The 27,722-nt window shown below is 45.5% G+C and overlaps 1 protein-coding gene across 1 annotated transcript; it reads right to left on the reverse strand.

Moving 5' to 3' along the window:
* LOC148477226 (nicotinamide N-methyltransferase-like) lies at positions 1-27,722 on the reverse strand. The gene is made up of 4 exons (XM_088457040.1): positions 27,575-27,722; positions 23,560-23,767; positions 22,719-23,224; positions 1-248 (listed from the first exon to the last, which is right to left on the reverse strand). Exons 1-4 carry the CDS (start codon positions 27,720-27,722, stop codon positions 1-3), a joined length of 1,110 nt encoding a protein of 369 aa, XP_088313166.1.

The raw sequence follows: 27,722 nt of genomic DNA on the forward strand, positions 1-27,722 counted from the left end.
TCATCTTTTATGTTCTTTTATGTTTAGAATCACATTTTCCCTGATACCTTCCAGCTCAGTAACAATCTTAGATGCATGGGTCCAATCAAAAGCCCCAGTGCTGGTGTTCACCCATTTGTTGAGTTCCATAATACAGGACTCTTTTATTTTTAGTATAGTGATCTCTTTAAAAAATTCACTCATAACAAAAAGATGATGAACGATGGATCCGATACTGATGTCAATCAAAGTTTCTCCTTTAATTCGACCTGCAGGGAAGATTCAGATAAGAAATGTAACATTCTATATAGTTACAGTCAGTTAGAGGCAAAGAAAGAAAATGTGAGTCCCAGCATTGGTCACATACTGATACAGATTTCATGGTGTATGATTAATGGCAAAATCCTGGGTGCCCTCATCTATGCCAATGAAATAAATTACTGGCAATCTGAGAGTTAATGCATTTCCCACAGCTGTGTGACTGTAATGGGCACATGGTATACATGAGACATTGTGTTGGCAAAAAAAGCAAATATAACCTACCACAAGGGTCTCGTCGCAAGCCCGATGGTCGCGATGGTCTTGACCATCGCGACCATCTTCCTGGCCGCTCGCTATAGCTGTGGGTGGTCACCCACAACTATGCAAGCGGCCAGGAGGCCGTTCTAAAAAAGAAAAAAAAAAGACCGGCCCTGATTCAGAGCGAGCGCTCTGTCAGAGCGACCGGCTCTGAATCAGGGCCTCTATTCTTCTGTGCCTCTATCTGTGCTCCCTTCTGTCCCTGTGTCTCTATCTGTACCCCCTTCTGCTTCTGTCTGTACCCCGTATTCTTTCTGTGCCTCTAACTGTACCCTCTTCAGCCTGTCCGTACCACATATTCCTCTCTGTGTCTTTATATGTCCACCCTTCTGCCTCTATCTGTACCCCTACTCCTCTCTGTGCCTCTATCTGTATCTCCGCCCTCCAAGAAGTAGCGTGCCTCCTGCGCTCACTGCAGTGCATGCCACCGCACTTCCTATTCCCCATCCCCAGTGTCAGCCCGGCAGTGTACAGTTCTGTTCACTTGCCCCTCCTGGATGGCACCCTCCAGGGTGGGTCGGTGAGTCCCAGGCAGCTCCTCTTTCCATTCTCCTCTCCTGTGCAGTGCAGTCCCCGCCCACTTTTGTCACACGCATGTCTAGGGGCCGGGAGCGAAGAGGGAGGAAGAAACCTGTAACGCGGCTCAGGCTGTCACTGACACAACTGCGGGCGACCAGGTGACAAGTGCTGGAGTCAGGCTGTGGCACGCCAGCGCCCCCTAATCTTTTAGGCACCTGGAGCTTGCTCTCCACTGGAGCCGCCCTTCCTACGCCCCTGCACACACGGTATACAATCGGGAAACCGGCTACCTTAATACCGACAGCCGGCATCCCGACTGTCATTTCCTGACGAGGGTGAAATGCCGGGCGTCTACATGTAGACGCCTGACATTTCCCGATGCCGGGAGACCGGCGCCCGGCATCCTGATCGAAGGGATGCTGGGGGCCGCGAGCGGACAGCCACAGGGGGGATGTTTCGGTTTAGGGCACCCGGGGGGACTTAGGGTTAGGCACCCCCCCAGGAGGGTTGGGCTAGGGGGAGGAAGGGTTAGGCACTGCTGGGGGGAGGTTAGGGTTAGGCACCCCCTGGGGGACTTAGGTTTAGGCAGCGGGGAGGGGGGAGTTAGGGTTAGGCACTTGGGGGGGAGGTTAGGGTTTGGCACGCCTAAGGAGGGTTAGGGGGTTAGGTTAGGTTAGTTTACACTTACCTTAGGGACGATCGGGATTTCCAGCGCTGTCGGGCTTCCTCTGTACCGATTCCACACACATACATGAGCAAAATACATTAACACCTTTCTGAAACAGAGTTCAGATGAAAGGAAACTTGTTAATGTATGGTTACCCCATATGCTAAACTGATTTATATTATGTATGTGATTATTGTTATGTTAATAAGGATACATATTGCCTTTATGGAAGCCCTAAGTACGCATAATATCTTTATTGCTATAAATATCATTGTCCCTATGATGTGTGTCTAAGCATATATGGATAACTGGAATCTGTGTGTAAGTGGCTGGATGGGAAATATACATGTTATGTGTGTGATTGTATATCCAATGTCTACAATACCTACTATAATATGGGGTCTTTTCAGCAATGATTTTTTTTTTTTTTTTTACATACGAAATGCGGAAACTATCATTTCTGCATTTTTTATGTAAATCCCCTATTCAGCAATGGGATAAGATAACGCAATTGTCTTCTAAATTGAATTCCCATATCGCAGAGTACCATTTTGTAGGGATCAGACATTGATCTCTATAGTGCTTTAATGCTTTTTGCTATTCAGCAAAGCAAAAAAACGTTTAAATCATGCTAAAAATATTTACTTTATATAACGACATCTAAGAATGGCGTTATATGACGAAAGTCCTTAATTATCCCAGAAACTGCAGGGACTAAGGAAAAGCTTCCCACAAGCCCCTGCTGGATCTTGAAACTCCTCCCAGTCTCCGTCCCTGCTTTGCGGTGATCGCCGAGGGTAAGTACAACTCCAGCCTGTTAAATCTGTCCATATTGATTGAAATGTGTACACAGGCTTTATATTAGTCTGCATACATTTATATTTGTGCTTTTATATTTAAAATGTATATATACATTATAAATATAAAAGCACATAAATATAAATGTATACACACTAGTATAAAGCCTGTGTACACATTTCAATCAATATGGACAGTTTCGACAGGGTCTAGTTGGACTTGCCCTCAGCGGTCACCGCAAAGCAGGGACAGGGACTATTCCCGAGCGCATGACTGCGCGTGCGCAGAAACAGAATCCCGAATACAATGCCTTCTGTAACATCGCAGGGACATTGTGTTAACGCAACCACTGTCCCAGCATATAAAATTGCTGAATAGCAGACTTAGCGGTATATGTATCAAAGCTTGTTGTGAGATATATACGACCAACCAATCAGATTCTAACTTATGTTTTGCAGGCTGTGTTTAAAAATTGATAATTAGGAGCTGATTGGTTGGTGATATATATCTCACAATTTTATCTCACATCAAGCATTTTTACATATGCCCCATAAAATGTAATAATTGGTAAAAAATTGCGACGATGTTACCCAATAATATTCAGGGCAACATCGTCACTATTGCTGAATAGAGCCCTATATGTCTATGATATGTAGAGGGATATTTATTTATTAATGGGTGCGATCAAAAATGCAATATTTACTAATAACATATAATAAAAAAATACAGTATACAACATTCATAGTTGTGTATCCTTATAAATATAATTCTGATTTAGCTAGATTGCAATACTTACTATAATAAATATACAAATATTGCCATTTTAATAATAACACATCACACACTGATAAGTCAATATCTACAAAATAATATTTACAATGTTTGTGTATACTGTTCTGTTCCAAATTACTCAACTCCCAAAGGTATATACTGAATGTACAGTGTATCTTGTAATACAATGAATTAATGACTCTGGCAGTTTACTGTGTGTTTTCAAATAATATGGTTCTGCCTGAGGGTGAGTTTTATATTCATGTCACAAGATTTGTAAATTCTCTATTATCAAAGCAGCTACTCATGTTTACCTCATATAAACAGGCCTACGGTCACCTAATACAAGAGACGCCTCCATAATTATAACATAGTAGTTTCTCACATTCTCTCTTTTTAGGATTCACTACACCCTGAAAGTTATAGGTGATAATGATGCCTATGTATCAAAGCTTGATGAGAGATAAAATTGTGAGAGAAAAGTATTAACCAATCCGCTCCTAACTGTCACTTATCAGACACAGCCTATAAAATGTAAGTTACATGTTGATTGGTTGGTGATTTATATCTCACAATTTTCTCTCTCATTAAGCTTTGATACATAGGCCCCAATGACTCATAATAGAAACTATTCCTAGTTGGGACCAATTCAAGCACTACTGGGAACTTTAAAGAGTGGGTAGTCAGAAATCAGTGATTTGGTGGCACGCCAGCCTCAGCATGTGTGATGCAAATATAAGGGTTATGAACGTCTACACCAGTGTTTCCCAAACATTCCTCAGGGAGCACTAAAGGCTCATACTCACTAGACGATGCGCTGAGCGATTTTGGTGAAAAATATTGGGTGTACACACTGAACGATATCATTACCAATATCGTTCAGTGACATCATCCTGCCACATCCCTGAACAGGCTCTTTCTGACGATATATCGTCATATTGGACTGCTTGTTTGCACGACAGCAAATATCGTTAACGTCCCGTGGGAGCGTGCATCGTTGGTTGCTTGGTGCATATACACTGGACGATATGTACAATATATCGTTGAACAATCTTGTTATCGTTCACTTTTATCGTCTAATTCACAGGTTGTCAAATTCGGTCCTCTGGAGCCCGAGCAGAGCATATTTTCCAAGTCCCTTCACAGAATCAGAAGTGAGATATTAGCTCCACCTGTGGATCTTTTAAAATGTGTCAGTGAGTAATGAGTACACCTGTGCACCTGCTGGGTGACCTGGAAAATGTGACCTGTGTGGGGTCCTGCGGACCGAGTTTGAGAACCACTGCTCTAGTGTGTATGCCCCATAACAGTGCATGGTTTCCATATTTCCTAGTTGGTGCACAGGTGTAGTTATTACTCACTGACACGTTTTAAAAAATCCACAGGTGGAGCTAATTATTTCACTTGTTGTTCTGTGAGGAGACATGGAAAACAAGCACTGTTAGTACTTCCTGAGTAATTAGTTTGGGAAACACTGATCTTCACTACATAAGAGATGCTCTAAAACAAAGGTTCTCAAATTCTTTCCTCAGGACCCCAAACAGTACATGTTTCCCGTGTCTCCTCACAGAATCACAAGTGAAATAATTAGCTCCACCTGTGGATCTTTTAAAATGTGTCAGGGAGTAATGAGTACACCTGTGCACCTGCTGGGTGACCTGGAAAACGTGACCTGTGTGGGGTTCTGAGGACAGAGTTTGAGAACCACTGCTCTAAAAGTATTATATTGAGGTTTAATAAATTGCATAATAACACTGTGGGGTCCATAAGACATGTAGGTTCACAATATAGTTACACATGGTTGTAATACAGCAAGTAAGTGCAGTGGAACAGAATGATACAGGGAACCTCGAGTCAAAATGAAAGATCAGCACAAAGGTATCTGTAGATTTCTGTGCACTTTGGGGACTGTCTATTTTTATCTTCCTGTGTAATAATGAAAGAATCAGCATCTCTTGTCATCTCCTGTTGTGCTGATCGGCAGCACAGCAGACACTGGGGGAGAGGGTGCAGGGAAGGAAGATCCCTCTGAGAGCGGCAGCTGCAGGAAGATTCTCTTCCTGCAGCCGCCCCCACTGTGTATCTGACTGATCGGATTATTGTGTGGTTTGGTTGGAAAAATGCAACTATGCCAGGCAAGTGGTTAACTAAGATATGGTTTTATTCCGACTCTATGAATACGTGATCACAAGTTATTACTGTGTGAAATAAATATTACTTATAAATTGTACTTTTTCTAAAGCATAATATAACAGGCGTTATATGTCTTCCTTTCTATGGATTTTTCAAGGCGTACTAACTGCAGATCATCGTAATTCTGCTGCAAATGTATGTCTAACTGCAAGGTCTAATTCTTGTGAAGCAAATATCATTGGCCATTTCTAGATCACATGTGCTTAGTCTACATTACATAAAACTGTGTGATATTTAATTCAAGATGCTCAATATTGCATTGAGCCTTGAGCATCCATGCTGCACGAAGAAGGGAAAATGGGCTGTTTCAGAGCTTTGAGCAAAGCAAAAAAAAAAATTGTACAGTAAATGTACAGTACAGATGCACACATCTCAAACAAACAAACATGTTAATGGTAAGTATGCTGAAATGTAAACTTAATGTCAGCAAATAATTGGACACAACTTCCCTTTAGGAAGTGCAACTGGGAATGGGTCCTCAGGGGTTGTGATTGTGCTACGTCCTCTCTTCTCCTTCTCCCCTCCATCTAAGTGAATAACAAATTACACAAGACAGACAGGACAATCCTTTGGGGCAGATGAACTCAGGTCCTAACTGTCATGTTACAGATTATCATAAATGAGGGAAGGGGAAAGAGGAAAAAAGGAAAAATTCTCCGCACTGATCCTGGATAGATCTATCTAAGTAATAATATAGTGTAAGGATGCTAAAGCCACCTCTGATGTCAATCTGGGTATCTCAGTACCATAAATATTTCAGGGTGGTGGTGCTACCTAGACTTAATATAGGATTCCGAAAAACAAAAGGTTCAGGTTCATAGAGAACTTAAACCAAAAGACTCTATATGGGTGCACTCTACTAATTCAAATGGTAGTAATAAAACATAACTCTTATTATATCTATGACAATTCAATAAAAAGACTTACACAGATAACAAGAATATCTGACAAGAGTAGTGAAAAGAGTGAATAGATTAATCTCAGGATAGGAATAACCCAGATAAAAGTAGGCGAAATATAGAACAACAAATACTAGACAATACAACATGAAACATGTATTGATAAAATAAAGTAAAAAACACCAGGTCAATAGAAATGAAATAAATTGTATTCAATTGAATAATAACGTAACAATGTACTCTAATGATTCCCAAGGACGGTTATTAATAGCAGAAATTGAAAAATGGAAAATAGAAAGTGGGGGATATCAAATTCAATTCCAGACTCTGCTGCTCCTTTCACACTAAAAAGTGGAGGAAGAGGAGTGAGAGATCTCCTGGCATTGTAACCCCTGAGAACAATAGTCAACAGTGTTCCTGGTCTTCACACCAAATTACTGCTATTTGCTGTCATGCCCATGGTATTGGACCGCAAATGAGTGAATTTATCGGTTGAAATAAGGACCTCTAGGAAGATACAGAGTGCTGTAGAGATAGAGTTGTAATCAACTAGAGATGATGAATTTCAAACATAAGTGATCGTATAACTAGATATATCACAGTCATAGAAGTGAAAGGCTCTAGTGACATGGTATAATTCCAGGTCAATAGATAGGAAATGTCGGTAAACAGAGATATAAAAATAGTAGGGGCTAAAGATTCCACAATCAGGCTCTGCTGCTCAGTCTCATACACAATTGTAGAGGAGGAGGAGTGAGAGATCTGCTGGTGTAGTAGTACAGAGAAAGCAAATAAGAAGAGGTTCCCGTCATCAACCCCAATTTCTGCTGTTGGTGGTCATACCCAAAAGGCATAGGACAACAAATGAGAGGATTATCAGGTCGGAATGAGAGCCTCTTGAAAAAATAGAAAGAAATGAGTAGAAATAACACACTCCGTTACCAACTGTATCACAAATGTCACCAATGCATATGAATCATTGCAATCATAACAACAATATAGATCACGCAGACATATCCAGAGGGTGTATCTTAAAGTCTGTGCATAATATGCAAACCTCCTGAAATTGTACCCATATAAAATTATTTCCAAGATGTTAAAATCTGCTCTTTGGTAATAAATAATAACAAACAACAAGAATCACAGCACAGTTCGAGAGGTGATCTTTTGCCATATAACAGTCAGGAATACATGCTGTTGTTCACAAATAATGTTAATGTCAGCAGCAATTTATAAACCATCAGGTGTTAGGTCACTATCAACCCTCAATTGGGAAAAATATATTATAGTCGACTGGTTAGTTAATTGAATCGTTTCAACATGATCCAGAAAAACATTACTGTTGTCAACAATCAAAAAATTCTTAGCAACCCTTTGCTCACATAGTGTTAAACTATGTCAGGGAGAAAAAGGTGAATATATTAAACAGTGAAAGAAGAGATAAATACTGATGGTTCTATAAGGATGTGTAAATCAGCTGATAATAAATAAGCACATAATAAATTTTACAGCACTGTTCACTAAGAATGGCAGTCATATAGTGTCAAGATAAATCCTGATCTTCATAACAAATCTATGGCAGTGAAAACATATATCACAAATCCTGATTATTATACATAATATAGTGCACCTGAGAGAGGGCCATGGCTTCATGGGCAAGGGCCAGGAAAGAGATAGGAGAGGCAAGGAGATGCTGGAGATAAATAGGGACATAATTTAATGCACCTGAGAGAGGGACATGGCCTCATGCTGAAGGGCCAGGGAAGAGATAGGAGAGGCCAGGAGATGCTGGGGATAAATAGGGACATAATATAGTGCACCTGAGAGAGGGCCATGGCTTCATGGGGAAGGGCCAGGGAAAAGATAGGAGAGGCCAGGAGATGCTGGAGATAAATAGGGACATAATATAGTGCACCTGAGAGAGGGCCATGGCCTCATGGGGAAGGGCCAGGGAAGAGATAGGAGAGGCCAGGAGATGCTGGGGATGAAATAAAAGGAAGCTACAAGCAAGAATGATAATAAACAGAAATTTGAAAGGCCCAAACAGCGCCCCCTGACCAGTGGTGCCCTGTGCGATGGCACCGGCCGCACTACCCTAGCTATGGCCCTGGTAAGAAAACCCCAATAGAACTAAATACACCATCGGCCAAGCTCGGAAGTACTTTCCAGAAGAAACAATAATTCCCAGAAATTTATCAAGAATCGTGTTTTTAAACACGTCCATAAAAACACTAAACTCGGGTCAAAACACACTTTTCAAACACACTTCTATGTGAGCATCAAGCTGGCTAACAGACAGACCAATCAGCGACCTGGCCTGTTACTATAGTAGTGGCCACTGGTTGGCTGGCAGCTCTGTAAGTGCAGGGAACCTCATTGGTCCTGTCACTTGTGGAGATGAGCTGTGTGTGTGTACTGTAACACAGTCGGGATAGGGCTCCCTCTCCTGGGGTAGATGGACTCCCACTTTTCACACACAGCAGCCATAGAAACAGGATACAAGTCAGGAGTTCTCATACAAACTGGCCGGCGCCAGTATTTACTGTGCCAAATGAATATAAACATAAACAAAACATAAACATAAGTCCTAGCAAGGCTGGGCACTAGCTACACAGCAGATTCCCTCTCTATAATAATGGTAGGGCCTATTGCCCTCACCATCAACAAAACATGTGCACAGTACTTACAAGGATTATCACCAAGTGTTTCTGAACAGTCTAGTCTGCCTGCTCTCCCAGGTGTGAGACACTCAGCCACAAACAAACCCAGCTTATATTAGCCATTTCCAGCTGCAAGCCCTAATGAGCCTGTTACCAGGCTGAGAGGCCCAAAACCTGGAGTGTCCTGTGGATGGAGCCCTCCCTCTCCTCACATCCACACCCCCAGGACCCAAACCGGCTTTTCTCTAAAGCCGACATTTCTAGTCTGTTTTTCCCAAACAGACTTCTACTGGGGGTTTCCGAACACATATGACAGGAACCTAGGACATACATAGAAGCCATTCCACACTTCTCCAGTGCTTCTATCACAATACACACAGCTCTTCTGTGTCTGTTATAGCTCGAGACCATGATTTGTTATTTTTAATGGCCCAGGGATGATACTGGAGAAGACGACGGATCTGCAGCAAGGGTTAGGTGAGTATGTTTATTTTTTGTAACCATATAATGGGATTCACTGAGTATAGTGTAGGTATTGTGATAGGAACACTGGTAAAGTGGTCAGTGGTAGATACATTTGTCCTAGGTTTTTGACCTATGTGTTCTAAAAACCCCCAGGAGAAAAGTCTGCAGTGAAGCAGATTTGAGTGTCGGCTTTTTGAAAAGCTGGTTTGGGTCTTGGGGGTGTGGATGTGAGGAGAGGGAGGGCTCCATCCACAGGCCACTCCAGGTTTTGACCTTCTTGGTCTGTTAGCAGGCTCATTAGGGTCTGCACCTGGAACTGGCTAATATAGGCTGTGTCTGATTGTAAGCTAGTGTCTCATACCTGGGAGAGCAAGCAGACTGGCTGGCTCAGAGACACTTGGGGAAAACAACCTGTAAAGTCTTGTGCATGTGCTTGTGTTGATGGTGGAGGCAGTAGGCCCCACTATTTCTGTAGCGAGGGAACCTCTTGTCTAGTTAGCGCCCAGACGGGCTAGCGTTTACTTTTATGTTTTGTTTTCCTTTTTGCACAATAAAGACTGGTACCGACCAGCTGGTACGAGACCCCAGACTGGTGTACTATTTTTCCGGCTGCTGTGTGTGTGAAGAGGGAGTCCATCTACCCCAGGAGAGGGACCCCTAATCCGGTCGTGATACAGTATGTATTAAATTTTTTACTTTTGTACAGTGTGCGTGTACTATCTTTATTTTTATATTTCTTTTACAGGGGGACTATAGGCACTGGCGGGCCCTTAATTCCCTGCATGCTGGTATTTGTGTTTCTTCAAGTACCAGCATGTGGAGCAGGCTCGCTGGGACTTGTAGTCCTAATGTAAAAGACACTTTAAATCTATTCTTTACAACTATCAACCCCACACCCACCTTCAGCCCTGGCTTGGGGTTACCTGGAGAGGGGGAATCCCATTATTGGCGTGTGCTGAATAATTAGTGGGGGTTAATGCTTTGCCAGGGGGATCCAGTCAAGTGTGACCCATGGCTGTGCCATTACACCCCTGCTAATAAGAGCCTGGTGCTTGTAGAAAGAAATATGGGAACCCCTCATAATTTTTTTCCCTCGTTTTTGCTGAACCAGGACCAGTTCAAAAAGCCCGGTGCTGGTTATGCTTTGGGGGACCCCACACCATGTTTTTTTTTTATATTTTTATACACACAGAAACCTGCATGGATTTCACTGATCTGTGCAGGCTTCATGTTCGGGAGTGTTCAGATAGTTTCAACATGGGGGAGAAAAGACAAATGCACTTGCAAACACCATTGGAAATCATGATTCTGTGAAACACGATTCTTAGTAAATTTGAGTCTTTGATCTTAAAAAACTCTCACAAATTCCAATGATTCCAATCGTCTTTAAACTTGACCAAAACATGATTCTTAGTAAATCTGTCTGGGATTGTTAAAGCTCCGTACAGCGGACAGATGTCCTAATTTCTAGGCTGTCCAGAGCAATCCTAGACAGATGGCAACCTTAAGACAAATTGTTCAGAGGTAAAAGTCCAGGATATCTGTAAGGATTTTCTGTGAGAAATTCCAGTGTGAAAATATTCATGTTGCAATACCTGTGTCCTTGCAAACTTCCAGCCGCTGCTTTGATGTATTATTTTTTGCAATTACTTAATATTTTAGTACAATAGGTGCTGGGAACGTTTTTATAAACATTATTACACTATGTAATAAATGACATTTAATATGATTTAGTAGTTAGTAGCATTTGCTGTGTATTATGTTTTGAAATATTGGGCCTGATTTAGAGATGGATGCAGTAAGCACAGTAGCTGAGTCTTTGAGGTATATTTACTAACGTGAGAGTTTTTGGAAGTTTAGATGTTGCCAATAGCAACCAATCAGATTCAAATTGACATTTAAGCATGGTGAAAAGAAGATAGAATGTCTCTTTGCTGGCGCACTAGAAAAATCATATTAAAACATAACTTTTATTAATTTCAATAAAATAATATGCCTCTCCAGTGAAATATTAAAAGCAGTCATGCGTCTAAACAATTTTTTTTTTGGTGAATAAAAAAATCACACAAATAATACTGATCTTGCTCTCCAACGTGCTATTTCTCAGTCTTATTATGATGTGCCCTTGTTACGTTTTGTATCCACTATAAGGAGAATTGCACTCAATGTTGCAATCCCCGTATGTCAATATACAGTATCAAAGTTTCTTGAGCCAGGTTTCAGAGATCAAGGTGATTGATTTATTTCAGTATTCACTCTCTCACAAACCCTACTTATAATATTAATTCAAAGAGCACTTATTTATCATATACAGTAGTTATCACAGTGCAAATACGGACTATATCCATATTGATTGTTTGGGAATTCCAAAAGCACTTACTGTATCTCTCATATAATTATCAGGGTGCCAATTTGGAATACTTCCACATACATTATTCTAGAAACAGATCAGATAACATAGTGATATATTGCTCTTAGAGCATCCATACATTTCTTATACAGGTTATCTCTTGTGAGGTTGTCTGGAGTTAATTAGTATAGCACAAAACTGAGAATATGCTCATTGGGCTCCAGGGGCTGGTGGGAGGGGCAAGGGCTGCTGGGAGATGTAGTTCTCCCAGCGCCCATTCTGGGGGGCCACATTAACACACTCATGCACACACACAGTCACTAATTAAGGACTATTTAAGCTAATTGGAAATTTCCAATTGCTTAATTAGTTCTAAGGCGGGGGTGCCGCCGGGGTGCCAGAGCAAGTCCCTCGGATTTTTCTTAAAAATAAAGTTTTTAGGAAATATCACGCTTGCTCTGGAGGTGCATGAATAAAAACCTCCCGGCGTGAAAAAAAAAAATCACGCACCTAATTGAATAGCAAAAAACCCACACGTGCAGGAGTGGACGTTTAGATATTCAGGCAGTGTTTAGATGACTTCACGCGTCTGATGCCATGCATGGCTGCATGGAGAGTGGGCATACCAGAGAGGACACCTGAATCTGAACACGTGGAGCACAGTCGCCCGGGACCTCAGCCGTAGTCTGACAGTCCAGGTCCTGACATGTTTCCTCTGTATAGAAGTTGTTATTCAAGGCAACGCATCAATGGAGGTAGCCGGTAAGGGATGAAGGTCAGGTGACATACTGAGGTAGGGAAGTGTATCTCCAGATCGAGACAAGACCAGAAAAGTTAGTAGGGCAGTAACTCTGCAGGGTGATCACTGAGGCTCACTATGGGGCCTATTTTCATACTATGAAATTAAATTTGCAGGATATCCCCCAGAAAACACAGGTTTCAGGTGATATCTGAAAATTTTAAGTATCCCCTCAATGTATCGGGAGGGGGGGGGTCTTTTGCAGTCCCCAGTTTGTGAGCACAATAGCAGCTCTCATAGGTTTGTATGGGGGCTGCTATTAATGAGATCTATGAGCTTGCCCCCGGTAGCTACTGTAACACCATCTTTAGACAACATTTACCATTGTAACTTATGGGCTACCTATTTCAAAGTTTATCAGGAGTAAATCCCTGGTAAATCCCTGTATAATCCCTCCACGGCAATAGCTGCTCACACTTGCGTGGCCTGCTGACCGTACATACTCAAAAGGGTGGGCTGCTAACCGCGCACGCGCAGTACCATGACAGTCACCCAAAGGAGAAAGTAATTATTGATCACTTTAATTTTACACAACAAAGGGATGGGCTTCAATTGGAACCCAAATGATCAATGGTACATCCCTGTGATCTTTAATTTCTTATTGCTGTGATAAGTTGCAATAAGATAATTCTTGGGTCTAAAACCTGATAATTTATAAATATGCCCCTATGTTCTGAAGGAGCAGATAGATGGTTAATAGCGCACCACCGGGTGTCTTTTTTCCCCCACTTTGAATGCATACCAATGTGAACGCTGTTTACCATCTATCTGGTATGAAGGCTAATCCCCACTTTTTATGTTTATATTTTTTCTTAATGTTTATTACATTTTTGTTAAGACATACTACACTATGGGCCTGATTCAGAGGCGTTCGCAAAAAGCGAGCATTCGCTTTTTGCGAACGCCTCTGGTTATTTTAGGAGTGGCCTCCTGGCTGCTTGCACAGTTGTGGGTGACCACCCACAGCTATAGTGAGCGGCCATGATGATGGTCGCAATGGTCAAGACCATCGCGACCATCGGGCTTGCGATGAGACCCTTGTGGTAGGGTCTCATGGCTGCAAGCCCCAGACAGCGTCTGGCTCAAATAGAGACATCACCAGTGATGTCAGTGGGACCGCCCACAAACGGCAGGTGTTCGCATGGGAACGCCTCCGTTTGTGAAGCCAACCCCACCGCCATGCCTACAAAATGGGGCGAGCTGTCGATCAACATCGACAGCCGCCCCTTTTGTAGTGGGTCCCGGAGCAAGTGCTTTTTGCGCTCGCTCCAGGGCTCATGCGTGCGCACTGGGCCACCATCGACCCGCTTGTGAGCGGGTCTGAATCAGGCCCAATATTCAGTTTCTTTCCTATTTTTGGGAGCCTATTGGTATCACTTATGATTTAAGAAGAAAAGAAACCTTTATAAGTTTTCATCATACCAGTTTCAAGTCAGCCTCTATGTGAGCATCCCATGTTCTGTCATCATATATGTGTCTGGGTAAAGAAACCTTGAAGTGATTCATTCACATTGTTCACAGGTAACAATCATGTGAGCATTTGTTACCTTAGCAAGACACTGTGGGGTGTTAAGATTCCTGCCTGTCACATGAGGACTACTGTGTGAAGGGTCTCTCCGGTTTCCTTTTCTGAGGTCTTGCTGACAGATCATTTGATTTAGATTATTTTCTATTACAATATTCTATATATTTTTCTGTTTTTATGTTTCTATGGAACAACCTCTTTTAACCATTTAAGAAGATTTGGTCGTCCCAAAAATCGTCTAATCGAATACGACCCTAAATATTTTATATTTATATCTAAATACATATTTTCTATATTTTTAAATTTTCATATCTATATATTTTATATATATTTTTTTCTATTGACATATATTGTATTGATCTATTTTATTACACAACTAAGAAGTCCAACATCTTTCCCAAGTGGATCCTACAGAAAAACACCATGAGGCAATTTAAGTATTTTATTGTACATTTAATATTTAATAAACTTCATAGTCTACTTTTCATAGCAAATAAATATTTATGACTACATCAGTGGAATAACTATACAGTGCACAATAAAGTATTCTTTCTACTTCAGGGTCCATAGGGTATCCACAGGATACCTTGGGGTATAGGTGTGACGTCAGTCGCAGGGCACCAAAGAGTTAAGCTTTCAGCCTCCCAGGATGCACTAGGTCCCCCTCCTATACCCCGCCCCCGGGCCAAGGCACCTCAGTTTAGTTTGGTGCCCGGCCGGAGTCGGGTGCACCTGTTGGAGTGGGGGCTAGAAGAGCCCCTGAAGCTTATTCTTCATGCAGCTGTGGCTGCACATCTGGATGAACAGCATGGACAGTCAGTCCTGACGTCCATGCTGTCTTCCCTACACCCCGCCGGTACCAGAACGCCGGTACTGATCCGGGGATGCTGGTGGGCGTCTGGGGTCACAGCTAGCGGTGACCCCAGATGCTCCGGACCATGGCCGGATTCAAGGGGGACAGAGGTAAGCAGCGGGGTCCCGCGGTGGGTCCCCGCTGATCACATGGTCCTAAGTCCCCAGGCAGGGGGCTCCCTGGGGACTGGCTGCAGCGTGGAGCCAGGCGACCAACCTGCGCTTCCACTACCCCCTGGGACAGCGGACCGCAGCAGAGCGGTAGCGCTGCGGCGTCCCAGGGGTTAAATGCATGCCAGGGGAGCGCGCCTTCCCTGTCTCACAGCCGGCGCCTCCCCCGCTGCACACAGCCCTCTCTGCATGCTGCCGACTGGTCCTGTGGCAGCGCTCCTCCCCCAGGCCAGCCTCCTCTCTGCTCCTCGGCGGCCATCTTCTCCAGAACGCATGGTGAACGCTGCTGGAAGCGCTGGACGGAAGCATCATGGTCTGGGTCCCCCCGCATACCTCTCCTCCGCTGTGGTCAGGTCTGTGTATGCAGCGCTGTGTCCTACCAGGCCCTGTGTCTGTGTAGTTGAGTGATCAGCGCTGTTAGTGCAGGAATTGTTATTTCTCTGCATTGTATGTGACTGTGCTAGCGCTGCTGCCTGTAACTTTTCTTCTCTAAACTGTCAGCTTTATTACTGTCCCTGTTCTTCTGCTAAAGCCCTTGCGGTGCGGTGCTGCAGGGTGGTCTCTCGCCTATTTAATACTTAATTGGTGAGAGAGGTCACATACGTGGTGCCATCATGTCTGAAAGTGATTTTCCCCTCCGGCTACAGTGTACCACGTGCAAAGTACCGTTAGCGGAGGGGGAGGGTAGCGCGGAGGGCCTTTGCCGGCAGTGTTTGTCCATGGCGCGGCCTATTACGGTTACAGCACCGGTACAGGAGCCGCCCTGGGCTTGTTTCGCTCAGGCGTTAACACCTTTAGTGGGCCAGTTAGCACCGCAGCCCGCGTTTACTCCGAGGGGTTTGTCCCAGCAGTCTGTGGTGTCGTCACCCATGCAGGGGTTCCCACGACAATTGGTGGTACCCCACAGTCTCCCTATTTCCCCGCTCCCGGGTTCTCAGGAGCCAGCGTGGGTTAACTCCCTGACGAGTTCTGTACAGCACTTGTCGGATGTGTTGCAAGGGGAGTCTGTGATGCGGCCTCATAAAAGGCCGGTGGCGTCTCTGTCCGCTCCTTATGAGGATGACGAAGGGACGTCTGATGATGGGGAGATTCTTGATCCTTACGATCAGGAACCTCTCCATACTAAGGACGCTGATGCTAAGTCCAAAGTATATATTCCTGGACTTATTCGGGCGGTCCGCACAGCCTTGGTGATTGAGGACGAAGTTCCCCCAGCGGCTAAATCTAAGTATGCCTTTTTCAAAGATGTGAAGGGCGATGCCACAGTCTTTCCTCTTTCGGATCAGTTGGTGGACCATTTAGAGGAGGCGTGGAAACAACCTGGCAAAAGATACCAGCCGCAGAGACGCCTGGCGGTGGCTTATCCGTTCGCGGATAATTATTTTGCTAAGTGGGAATCCCCTCCACAGGTGGATTCTCACGTGACCCGTCTTGTCCGTAGTGCCACATTGCCGATGCCATCCATGTCCTCCCTTAAGGATGCTACGGACCGCAAGGTAGAAATCTGCCTGAAGTCCGCTTATTCCCTTGCAGGGGGGGCAGCACGGCCGGCTATGGCCATTTGCTGGGTTGCCAGAGCGATGGAGCGCTGGGCGGATTCATTAGAGGCTTCTTTTGAATCCGACTGTCCGGCCAAACAGGCGGAGTTGATTGGCAATCTCCGTGATTCGGCCACCTACATCAACGAGGCGGCTCTAGACATTAGTACTCTGGTGTCTAGAATTTCTTCAGCAGCGGTAGCTGCTCGTCGCACCTTGTGGCTGCGATCCTGGAAGGCGGACGCAGATTCCAAGAAAGGTCTGGAAGCGTTGCCGTTTACCGGAGAAGTTCTCTTCGGTCCGGATCTGGATAAGATTGTGGCCACGCTGGCGGCAGCCAAATCTGCTTGTCTCCCGTCGGCCGCTGCTCCTTCTGGTTCGGGACCATCGTCCTTTCGGTCATCTAGGGCCCAGGGCAGGCCCAAACCACAGTCGTTTCCTCGACAGGCTGGCCCTAAGAAATCGGTCAAGCCCCGGAAGCAGGCATGGAGTACCAGACGTCCGGCCCCCAAGCCAGATGACAAGCCTGCGGCCTGACGGTCCGGGCCTCCCTTTGGGGGATCCCAGGGTGGGAGGCCGCCTGCTACAGTTCGCCCAGTGTTGGTCGACCACTACGACAGACACTTGGGTTCTGGAGGTGGTTTCCCACGGATACGCCCTCTCCTTCCGGCACAGACCCCCGGCTCGCTTCTTCACCACGGGTCTCCCATCAGACCGGAACAAGGCTACGGAGCTGCGGAAGGTATTGCACACTATGCTCCAGGCTGGAGTTATAGTGGCGGTTCCATTCTCCCAGAGGGGCCAGGGTTTCTATTCAAATCTATTTTTGGTACAGAAACCCAATGGGTCATATCGTCCGATTCTCAACCTCAAAGCACTCAACAAGTCTTTGCGGGTCCCGAAGTTTCGGATGGAGACCCTACGGTCCATCATTCTGGCGCTGGAACCTGGGGACTACTTGGTGTCATTGGACATACAGGACGCTTACCTGCATGTCCCTATTCTTTGGCGCCATCAACAGTTCCTCAGGTTTGCAATCCGCAGCGACCACTTCCAGTTTCGGGCGTTACCTTTTGGCCTGGCAACAGCACCACGTGTTTTCACCAAGGTGATGGCGGTCATGGTGGCTTCTCTGCGGCTGCAGGGAGTCTGCATGTTGCCGTATTTGGACGACCTGTTATTGGTGGCAGGATCTCCAGAGCTCCTGTTACGCCACTTGGACCTGACCATTGCACTGCTGCAACGGCACGGCTGGCTAATCAACTGGCAGAAGTCCACTCTAATCCCGTCTCGGAGGATTCTGCATCTTGGAGCCTTATTGGACTCGGGACAGCAAAGGATCTTCGTGACGGAGGACAAGATCTCTGCTTTACAGTCAAGGGTGCGCAGTTGCCTGCACAGCCGCCGGGTGTCCTTACACTCGGCGATGAGGTTACTGGGCTCCATGGTGTCGGTGTTCGACATGGTGGAATACGCCCAGTTTCACTCCAGACCTCTGCAGCACCTGATCCTGTCCAAGTGGAACGGGCTGACTCAGTCTTTGAAGTCCCAGACGATTGTGCTCACCCAGGAGGTTCGCCTGTCCCTTGCGTGGTGGTTACAGACGACCCACCTCAACAAGGGACGTCCGTTCTGGGTTCCAAATTGGGTCCTGTTGACAACGGACGCCAGTCTTCGGGGCTGGGGAGCAGTTTCGGGTCCACACTTGTTCCAGGGCAGGTGGACGCCGACAGAAGCGGAGCTTCCAATAAATATCTTGGAACTCCGTGCGGTCTTCAATGCTCTCCAGCAGGCACAGCGGTTTCTCCAGGGTCGCCCGGTGCAGGTCCAGTCGGACAACGCTACCACCGTGGCCTACATAAACAGGCAAGGAGGAACTCGCAGTCGGGCGGCTCTCGTAGAGGTCTCTCGGATCCTGGTTTGGGCGGAGCGCAATCTTCCGGCCATATCAGCGGTCTTCATCCCGGGAGTGCTAAATTGGGAGGCGGACTTTCTAAGTCGCCAGGACGTTCATCCGGGGGAATGGTCCCTGCACCCGGACGTTTTTCAACTACTGGTGGACAGGTGGGGTCTTCCAGAAATCGACCTCATGGCGTCCCGGCACAACAACAAGTTGCCGGTGTACGGGTCTCGCACAAGAGACGAAGGGGCGTCTCTGGTGGATGCTCTGTCCGTCCGGTGGACGTTCCGGTTCGCATACCTGTTCCCTCCGGTCTCCCTTCTTCCACGGGTAATCCGGAAATTCAAACAGGAAGGAGGGACGCTCCTGTTGATAGCTCCCGCGTGGCCCAGACGGCACTGGTTCTCAGACCTTCAGGGTCTGTCCATGGACATTCCTCTGCGGTTGCCGCTACGACCGGACCTTCTGTCTCAGGGTCCTTGCCTTCACCCGGACCTGACTCGGCTGTCTTTGACGGCGTGGCTGTTGAGACGGCCATGCTGAGGTCCCGGGGGTTTTCCAGCTCTGTGGTGCGTACCATGTTACGAGCTCGGAAACCGTCTTCCGCGAGGATATACCATCGCGTGTGGCATACGTTCTTCCAGTGGTGTCGACCGAGAGGTTATGCACCGCGGGAGTTTCATCTGTCTCGGATTCTCGCCTTCCTGCAAGCGGGACTAGATCATGGGCTTCGCCTTGCTTCTTTGAAGGTACAGGTTTCGGCCCTATCTGTCTGGTTTCACCGTAGGATTGCTACAATCCCGGATGTGCGCACCTTTATGCAGGGTGTTCTCCGCATTCAGCCGCCCTTTGTTCCACCTGTGACGCCTTGGGATTTGGCTGTGGTCCTGAGGGCTCTCCAAGGACCGCCGTTTGAACCACTGGGCTCAGTGGATCTTAAATGGCTAACAGCTAAGACTGTTTTCCTTCTGGCCATTGCTTCGGCCAGACGTGTTTCTGAGTTAGGGGCTCTTTCTTGTAGACCCCCTTTCTTGGTTTTTTATGGGAACAGGGCAGTGCTCCGCACTCGGCCCGAGTTTCTTCCCAAAGTTGTTTCCCAGTTTCATGTTAACGAGGAAATAGTTGTTCCGGCCTTTAACTCACCGGGTCTTTCCGTGGGTGAGGCCTCTTTGGATGTTGTGCGGGCCTTAAGGACTTATGTTGACCGCACTTCTTCGTTTAGGAAGTCGGACGCTTTGTTTGTCCTCTATGGCTTCCGTAAAAAGGGTTGGCCTGCTTCAAAGCAAACTTTGGCAGCCTGGATCCGTATGGCTATTTCTGAAGCTTATCTTCATGAAGGCCTACCGGTCCCTCCTTCTCTGAAGGCTCATTCCACTAGGTCTGTGGGTCCTTCGTGGGCAGCTCAACGTGGTGCCTCGGCAGTTCAGATCTGCAAGGCTGCTACGTGGTCTTCTGTCCATACCTTCGTGAGGTATTACAGGTTTGACACCTTCGCCTCTCAGGATGCTTCCTTCGGGCGGCGGATTCTCCTTTCTGCACAGGAGCGTCCCCACCCTTAAAGGATACTGCTTTGGGACATCCCCAAGGTATCCTGTGGATACCCTATGGACCCTGAAGTAGAAAATATGAGATATGGTAAGAACTTACCCTTGTTATCTCTATTTCTACGAAGTCCATAGGGTTCCACAGGACTCCCGCCCTGTCGCACCTGTGCTGCAGATGGGCTTTGCTCTGGTCACCGGTTTTCTGTCTCCCTCTGGTGAGAATGTGATTCTTGTATGTGTCCAGATCTTTGTTCTCTCTCTTCCTTCTCCTCCTCCGGCCTATGGCTTGGTAACTAACTGAGGTGCCTTGGCCCGGGGGCGGGGTATAGGAGGGGGACCTAGTGCATCCTGGGAGGCTGAAAGCTTAACTCTTTGGTGCCCTGCGACTGACGTCACACCTATACCCCAAGGTATCCTGTGGAACCCTATGGACTTCGTAGAAATAGAGATAACAAGGGTAAGTTCTTACCATATCTCATATTATTTTGGTGCTATATATATATATATAATCAATCATATACCCTTTTTTATATAAATATTTCTATTTTTTTATTAATTGATATATGAGCAATGTGCATGGAAATTACAGATGCAGCACATGTAGAATTGAGTAATTATCTAGGTCTTACTCTACAGTTTTCCTTTGCGTATTGTAATAAAGAAATCTGTATCCTGGATACAATGACAAGCCCTATTGATACATTCATAATGCTTACATATTGAAACTGAGTTACGGACTCTGCATTTCAAGAATGTTATTAACAGGGCCATTTCCGGGAAAAATAGGTTTTGGCACTGTGCGTGAAGTTACTCGGTGTGGCGCTATATAAAAAATAAATTATAAATTATATATGTATATCAGTGGTCACCAACCTTAATTGGGATGTGAGCTACTCAAGAAAATTTAAACCTCCCGAAGAGCTACTTAAATTTTTGAAGAAAAATAAATAAATATGGCTAACACCGAAAAATGAAAGATCATTTAATAAAAATGTTTCATGAAAAACAGCAATGCATTTAATTAATACAGTGATAGTGTTGCACATTTCACTTTTAATTACCGGCTCCAAGGAGGTAAGTAGAGTAGAGGAGCAAAAGAGATAGGCAGGGCTGCTGTGTGATTTTTGGGCAGGACTCATTCGCCCCAAATGCAGTTGACTCCTGTGATATCCAGATGTTGTCCATCACATATTGTGTCGCCCTATCACAATCACCTGATGCGCTTCCCCGTCGCTCCACCCACGGCTTTGTCAGAGGTCTCTTCCTCCTGGGATGTGACCTCTGACAAAGGATTGACCGACTGCCGGGATGCCGACTGACAAAGTCCCGGAGCTGGAATCCTGATCAGTGTGCACTGACTGAATCTAACTTGATCCAAAAGGTGAGGCCGCGCAGGCTCCTCACAATGTGGGTGACATCATGACGTCACCTGATCACTTCAGAGGCCAGTGTTCACAGTTGCAGTGGCATAGCAATGGTCCCCAAGCCACCGAGAGCTCTGCTGGGGCCATTTTTACGCCACTGCCATCTAGGATCCTGTACCAACTGGATGTCCTTAGGGTTAACTTAAAATTTGTATTACTACAGCAAGTTAGCTGGTTGATATAGCTTTCATGTGTTTGGAGACATTGTCTGTAGGGTGAGATGCGTATCCAGCTCCTAGCATTGTTTGAAATGGTCTGCACATTTGCTACCAATTAACCAGCACTTTTAGTGAGATCTCACCTAACAGTCAGTGCTAGGTGATTGTTCTGTGAACTTGGCCTTGCGCAAACTCCGGAAACTTTGAATAAACATCGGCTTCTGACTTTCTGGCTTCCTTCTTGATTGCTTGATTATTATCACATGCTAACCTGGCTTTTATCTGAATCAGCTTTGCTTATACCATGTTATTACCGTTGTTATGTCCTGAACAATGGACTTGCTTTTGTATTACTGTACATGCTTGCTTTTTTACCTGCCTGTTTCTATTGCCTGAACTTATGCCAGACCATTCAGCCTGTCATTGGATGTCACTTTACCTAACCCTTGTCCCTGCTAGCTGTGTACTGACTATAGACTGGCTATGAAACATTTGTGGTCTGATACTTAAGATAAGAAAAGATATATCAGTGTCATTTCTTACTAAACATTCCCATATGTAAGTAAGTGTCAGTGTCATTTGGGTTGAATGGGAGAAAGATGGCAACAATAAATATCTTATGTTTCCTTCCAAAACCCTCAACAGTATCCAGAATCCCGGCGGCTGTGATCCGAACAGTCGGTTTTCAGGTTTAGGGTTAGGCATTAGGGGGAGTTAGGCTGTGGGGGGAGGGTTATTGTTAGGCTGTGGGGGAGAGGGTTATGGTTAGGATGCAGGAGGGGAGGGTTATTGTTAGGCTGTGGGGGGGAGGGTTATGGTTAGGTTGCAGGAGGGGAGGGTTATTGTTAGGCTGTGGGGGAAGGGTTATGGTTAGGCTGCGGTAATGGTGGGTTAGGGTAGGATTACGGGAAGGGTTAGATTACTTACCTGTATGCATCGGAATTTCCACCATCGTGACTTTGGCGCCGGGGTTCTGACCGCCAGCATTGTTTGTGCTGGAATCGCATACCCAACCCCCTTTGACAGCAGTGAGGACCATCAATTGCTTGTAATCTATTATATCAGTCTCTACTTTTCTATCAAGTAACTCACAGGAACCAATTTCAAATCCTTCATCAGTGAGGGTCTTTCTTACAAATATGTCATCATAAGTCAATGCATGTAGCCTATCATTACCAACAGTGTAATATGTCATATTTAGGCACCCAATTATAATAAAGTATCCCCCAGGCTTAAGCAGCTTTGACATCTTCCTTAGGTTTTTGATGAAGTCTTGTTGGTCCTGACAAACCGCATCCAGCACCACCGCCGTGAGTATACAGTCGGCTTGTGGTAACACCACCGGATCCGTGAGGTTTTCTTTGCTGAAGTCAAATTGCACAATGCATTTAATGGTTTCCTTCAACTTTTCTTCCTTTTTCTGTTCTTCCACACTAAAATAATAACACCATTACATTATATAATACAGCAGGTTCAAGTGTCAGTGCCGAATTGTATGTTCCACTTCAGTTTTTTTTTATACCTCAGCCACACAAAAAAAAACCAAAAACGAAAAGAAAATAACATGCACAACTGGAACGGTTGAATCAGGAGGAATACCGGCCACCAACTAGGAAATATTCACTATTGTCCTCTAACTCTCTGATCTCCATTTAAAACTAAAACAGTCATTTTTTATTACATTTAATTTACATTTTTGTTTATTATTTTTATTAAAATTGACTCAATCTTTATGTTCTTTTACTGTATGTTTAGAATCACATTTTACCTGATGCCTCCCAGCTCGGTAACAATCTTAGATGCATGAGTCCAATCGAAAGCCCCAGTGCGGGTGTTCACCCATTTGTTGAGTTCCATAATACAGGACTCTTTTAATTTTAATATAGTGATTTCTTTAAAAAATTCACTTATAACAAAAAGATGATGAACCATGGATCCGATACTGATGTCAATCATAGTTTCTCCTTTAATACGACCTGCAAAGAGGAATCAGATAAGAAGAAATTCAACATTCTATAAAGTTACAATGAGTTAATGGCAAAGAAAGATAATGTGAGTCCCAGTATTGGGCACATACTGGAACGGATCTCATGATTTATGTGTCATGGCATAATACTGGGTGCCTTCATCTATGCCAATGAAATATATTATTGGGAATTTGCGAGTTAATACATTTCCCACAGCTGTGTGACTGTAATGGACACATGGTATATATGAGACACTGTGTTGGCAATAAAAGCAAATATAAAAAAAATAGCATCTGTGTCACATGTTTTATATCTATATACTGCACCCAAACATTATATATTATTCCTCAATTTTCTGTGATGCATAAGGAAGATATGTCTATGATTCCCGAGTCTGTCGCCATTTCTGTGCTGTGTGTATAACGTTTGGTGGGTTAATTCTATTCCATAGCACCATGGATGAAAGTGACGTCTGTAGCTGACATCTCTCTGTGAGCAGGGAAAGTGTCTCCTGTTCCCATTATATCCTGTATACAGAGGTGTAATGTGGAGCTGAGGTGCCCATCAGGGGTGTATCTATAATGGGTGCAGGGTGTGTGGGGAACACAGGCCCCTGGGTCCAGGGGGGCCCCGCACCGCACACCCTGCACCCATAATATTACTTACCTCTCTGGAGTCCCACGTCGGTGCGAGCGTCTGGCACTGTAATACGACTGGAAAATGGCTGCAGTGGCCATTTTCCCATCGTTTGCGCATGCGCCGTACAGGGAAAATGGCCTCGGCGGCCATTTTCCCGGTGACCTGTGCAGACACTATAGACTCTGGGCACACTCTAGTGCCCAGAGTCTATAACTCCAGCGCTGGCCACGCACAACTCAGTGCGCAGCCGGCCGCCGGGCAGAGAGGAGGGGGCCCGTGTCGGAGATTGCACACGGGCCCCCTCCTCTCTAGAAATGCCTCTGGTGCCCATAGCAGGTACATGCTATGGCACCCCCCATCCTGCAGTACAGAGGTGTGTCTGGGGACTAGGCATAGCCAGCACATGGGGGTGATATGCAGCTAGTGTACAGGATGGGCAGCACCTATTATGGAGTAATTTTTTTAATTTAATTATATTCTCAAACAAGCAAACACAATGCATTGTATTTATAAATTAAAATAGAACATGATCAATACAAAACCATATAGAAGCCATGAAGGTTTTCGGGGGAAAGGGGGACAGGGAGTTTTAATGTATGACCTGGACATAAGGGATGGGGGTACTATATGTTTCAGGGTCTGAGGGTTGGGTAAGTAGTGTTTGTCCCTGGATCGAGGGTTATAGGTTGGATAATGTATGGGCCTGGGGGTAGGGTGGCTAGTGTAGGCTCCTGGGGATGAGAGGACAGGACGGGTAGTGTATGTGCCTGGCACTGGGATGGTAGGGAGGATAGTTTATGTGCTTGTGGGGGTGGGTGGTTAGTGTATGTCCCTTGGTCTGCTAGGGTGGGTGAACATGCAAACTTGCATGTTTCTCAAACCCCATGCAACTCACAATGGCAAAACCCGCATCCAGATGTTTTGCCATTGTGAGCATACAAGTTGGGCAATGTACACTATCACTGCCTGAAAACTTGAGAGAAAACAGACCTGTTTCAGGCTACTGAGTCTATCCTCAGCAGGTCCGATTAACACAGAAAGATGCACTGATCCGTGAAATCCATGAATGTTTCTGTGTGTAAAAAAAAAAAAGTAAACTGTAATGTGTGTCCCTCCCCCACTACAAGCATAACCAGCCCCGGGCTCTGTTGAGCCTGTCCTGGTTCTTAAAATATAGAGGGGAAAATGCATAGTGGTCCCCTGTATTTTAAGAACCAAGACCAAGCTTTTTATTAAAGCAAACATTCACACTCACATTATTATTAAAGCAAACATTCACACATACTTATCTAGAATCCCTGTAGTCATTCACATCCACTTGTCCAGTAGAATCCACAACACCTGTAAAAAAAAAATTAATACTCACCAACTCCTAGTGTAGATTATATCCTCTTAGTTCCAAGTAGGCATTCATGGGGTTAAAAACAAGAAAAAAGCACACCAGAAACCAGGTCAGAAAGGGATTACACATACCCTTCCTCCACATGAATGACCGGGACCCACGTGAGTACTGTCATTACAGGAGCCAGCAGCCAATCAGTCGGCGCCACCTCTATTAACCTTGCGGTTCCCATAATAGGCAGCAATGTAGTGGTTTCCACCATAGACTTCAATGGCGCTTTCCCACCAATCAAGTCTATGGGGAAAAGTGTGACATACAGGCTGACTGCTAAGAGCCAATCAGCGTGCAGCTCCTACGAAGGTGCACGCTGATTGGCTGGTGGTTCCTGTAATGACAAACCTCACATGGGTCTCGGTCGTTCGCACGGAGGAAGGGTATGAGTAAATGCCCTTCCTCCGCAAGAAAGACTATACAAAATACAAGATAACTTGCGAGCATGAGTTCGCAGGCTATCAGATTTGGTGAGTTGTGGACAAAATCGGACCTTAAAATGTGCGAGAAGGTCCGCGTTTGTCCCGCATGAAAAATTCAAACCCTACTACACACACACACACAGGTATACGTTTATGATGCCGGCTGTCATAATGCCGACCGCTGGCATCTAGACTACAGAATCCCAGCGAGGGTTAACTAACCTACGCCGGGAGACCGGCGCCCGGCATCCCAATCGGGATGTTAGGTTTAGGCTAGGGGGAGGGAGGGTTAGGCACCCCCGGGGGAAGGTTAGGGTTAGGCACCCCCCCGGGGGACCTAGGTTTAGGTGGCGGGGAAAGGGGGGGTTAGGTTTAGGCACTTAGAAGGGGGTTTTAGGGTTATGCACCCCTAAAGGAGGGTTAGGGTTAGGGGGTAGAGTTTGGGTAGTATATACTTACCTTCTAGACGATCGGGATTTCCTTTCATGTCAGGCTGGCGCTGTATCACACCGAATCCCACACACACCTACCTCTCCCTCTCCGCCCAGTCTCCTTATTCTGTCTTTTCTACAGCTCTTACCAGCTCTGCTCCACTCCTTGATGTCTTCCTTTCCTCAGTGTTGCATCCGTGTGGCTGGTTACTGGACTCCTCCAGTGGTGCAGTGTCAGACCATTGGCAGAGTGTGAGCTTCCGTGGCCCTGAGCACAGTGCCAGCTTTATTTCTCTGCATCTGCAGTTCCATTTGGGACCAGGGGACTGGGAAATGGGTTGGGTATGGGAGACTGGCAGTTTGGATGCTGGCCGTCACAGACAGCGGCATCCCGATGCTCAGTATTTAACCTCCCCGTGCACCCTAACCATAACTCTCTTGTTTAGTGCTTACACCTAACCCTCCCCCTTTAGTGCCTAACCCTAACCCCTCCCCCCAGTTGAGCCTAACCCTAACCCCCCCCTGTCCGCAGCCTACAACGGTGCCTAAACATAACCTGTGGGTAAAAGCTAACCTGGCTTACTATACTTACGTTCGGTATGCCAGCTGTCAGTATTCCAGTATCAGCATCTCAAATGATGTCGGGATTCCGGTGACAATGTTTGACCGCCGCCATTCCGTGCAGAGGTAAATTAATTACATTCCAGGCAATTATGTCAGTCTATTTATTAAATGTTTAAAAAAAAACAAAACACTGCTGATCCACCGCCCTTAGTGTCCCCTGCCGTAGCCAGCACCTGTGCATGAGCTCCACCGGTTCTGCCCACACTACACCCCTGTCTGTACACTATAAGGTCACCCATTTAATTCTTCTGGTGCTCAGAATAACCATATTATATAGCTAAAGCAGCAATTTATCCTGAATACACACCTGTCACTAATGCGTTGTGCAGCTTCTCCATAATAAACACCACTGTCTCATCTCTGAATGCACTTTCTGAATCAAAATAACATTTAAGGTGCTCCCTGGAATCCATCCCATGCACATGATAATGCTTCAACTTGGGTCTGGCTTCCAT

Source organism: Taudactylus pleione, unplaced genomic scaffold (assembly GCF_031769625.1).
Source record: "Taudactylus pleione unplaced genomic scaffold, aTauple2 ptg000734l, whole genome shotgun sequence".
Taxonomy (NCBI): Eukaryota; Metazoa; Chordata; class Amphibia; order Anura; family Myobatrachidae; genus Taudactylus; species Taudactylus pleione.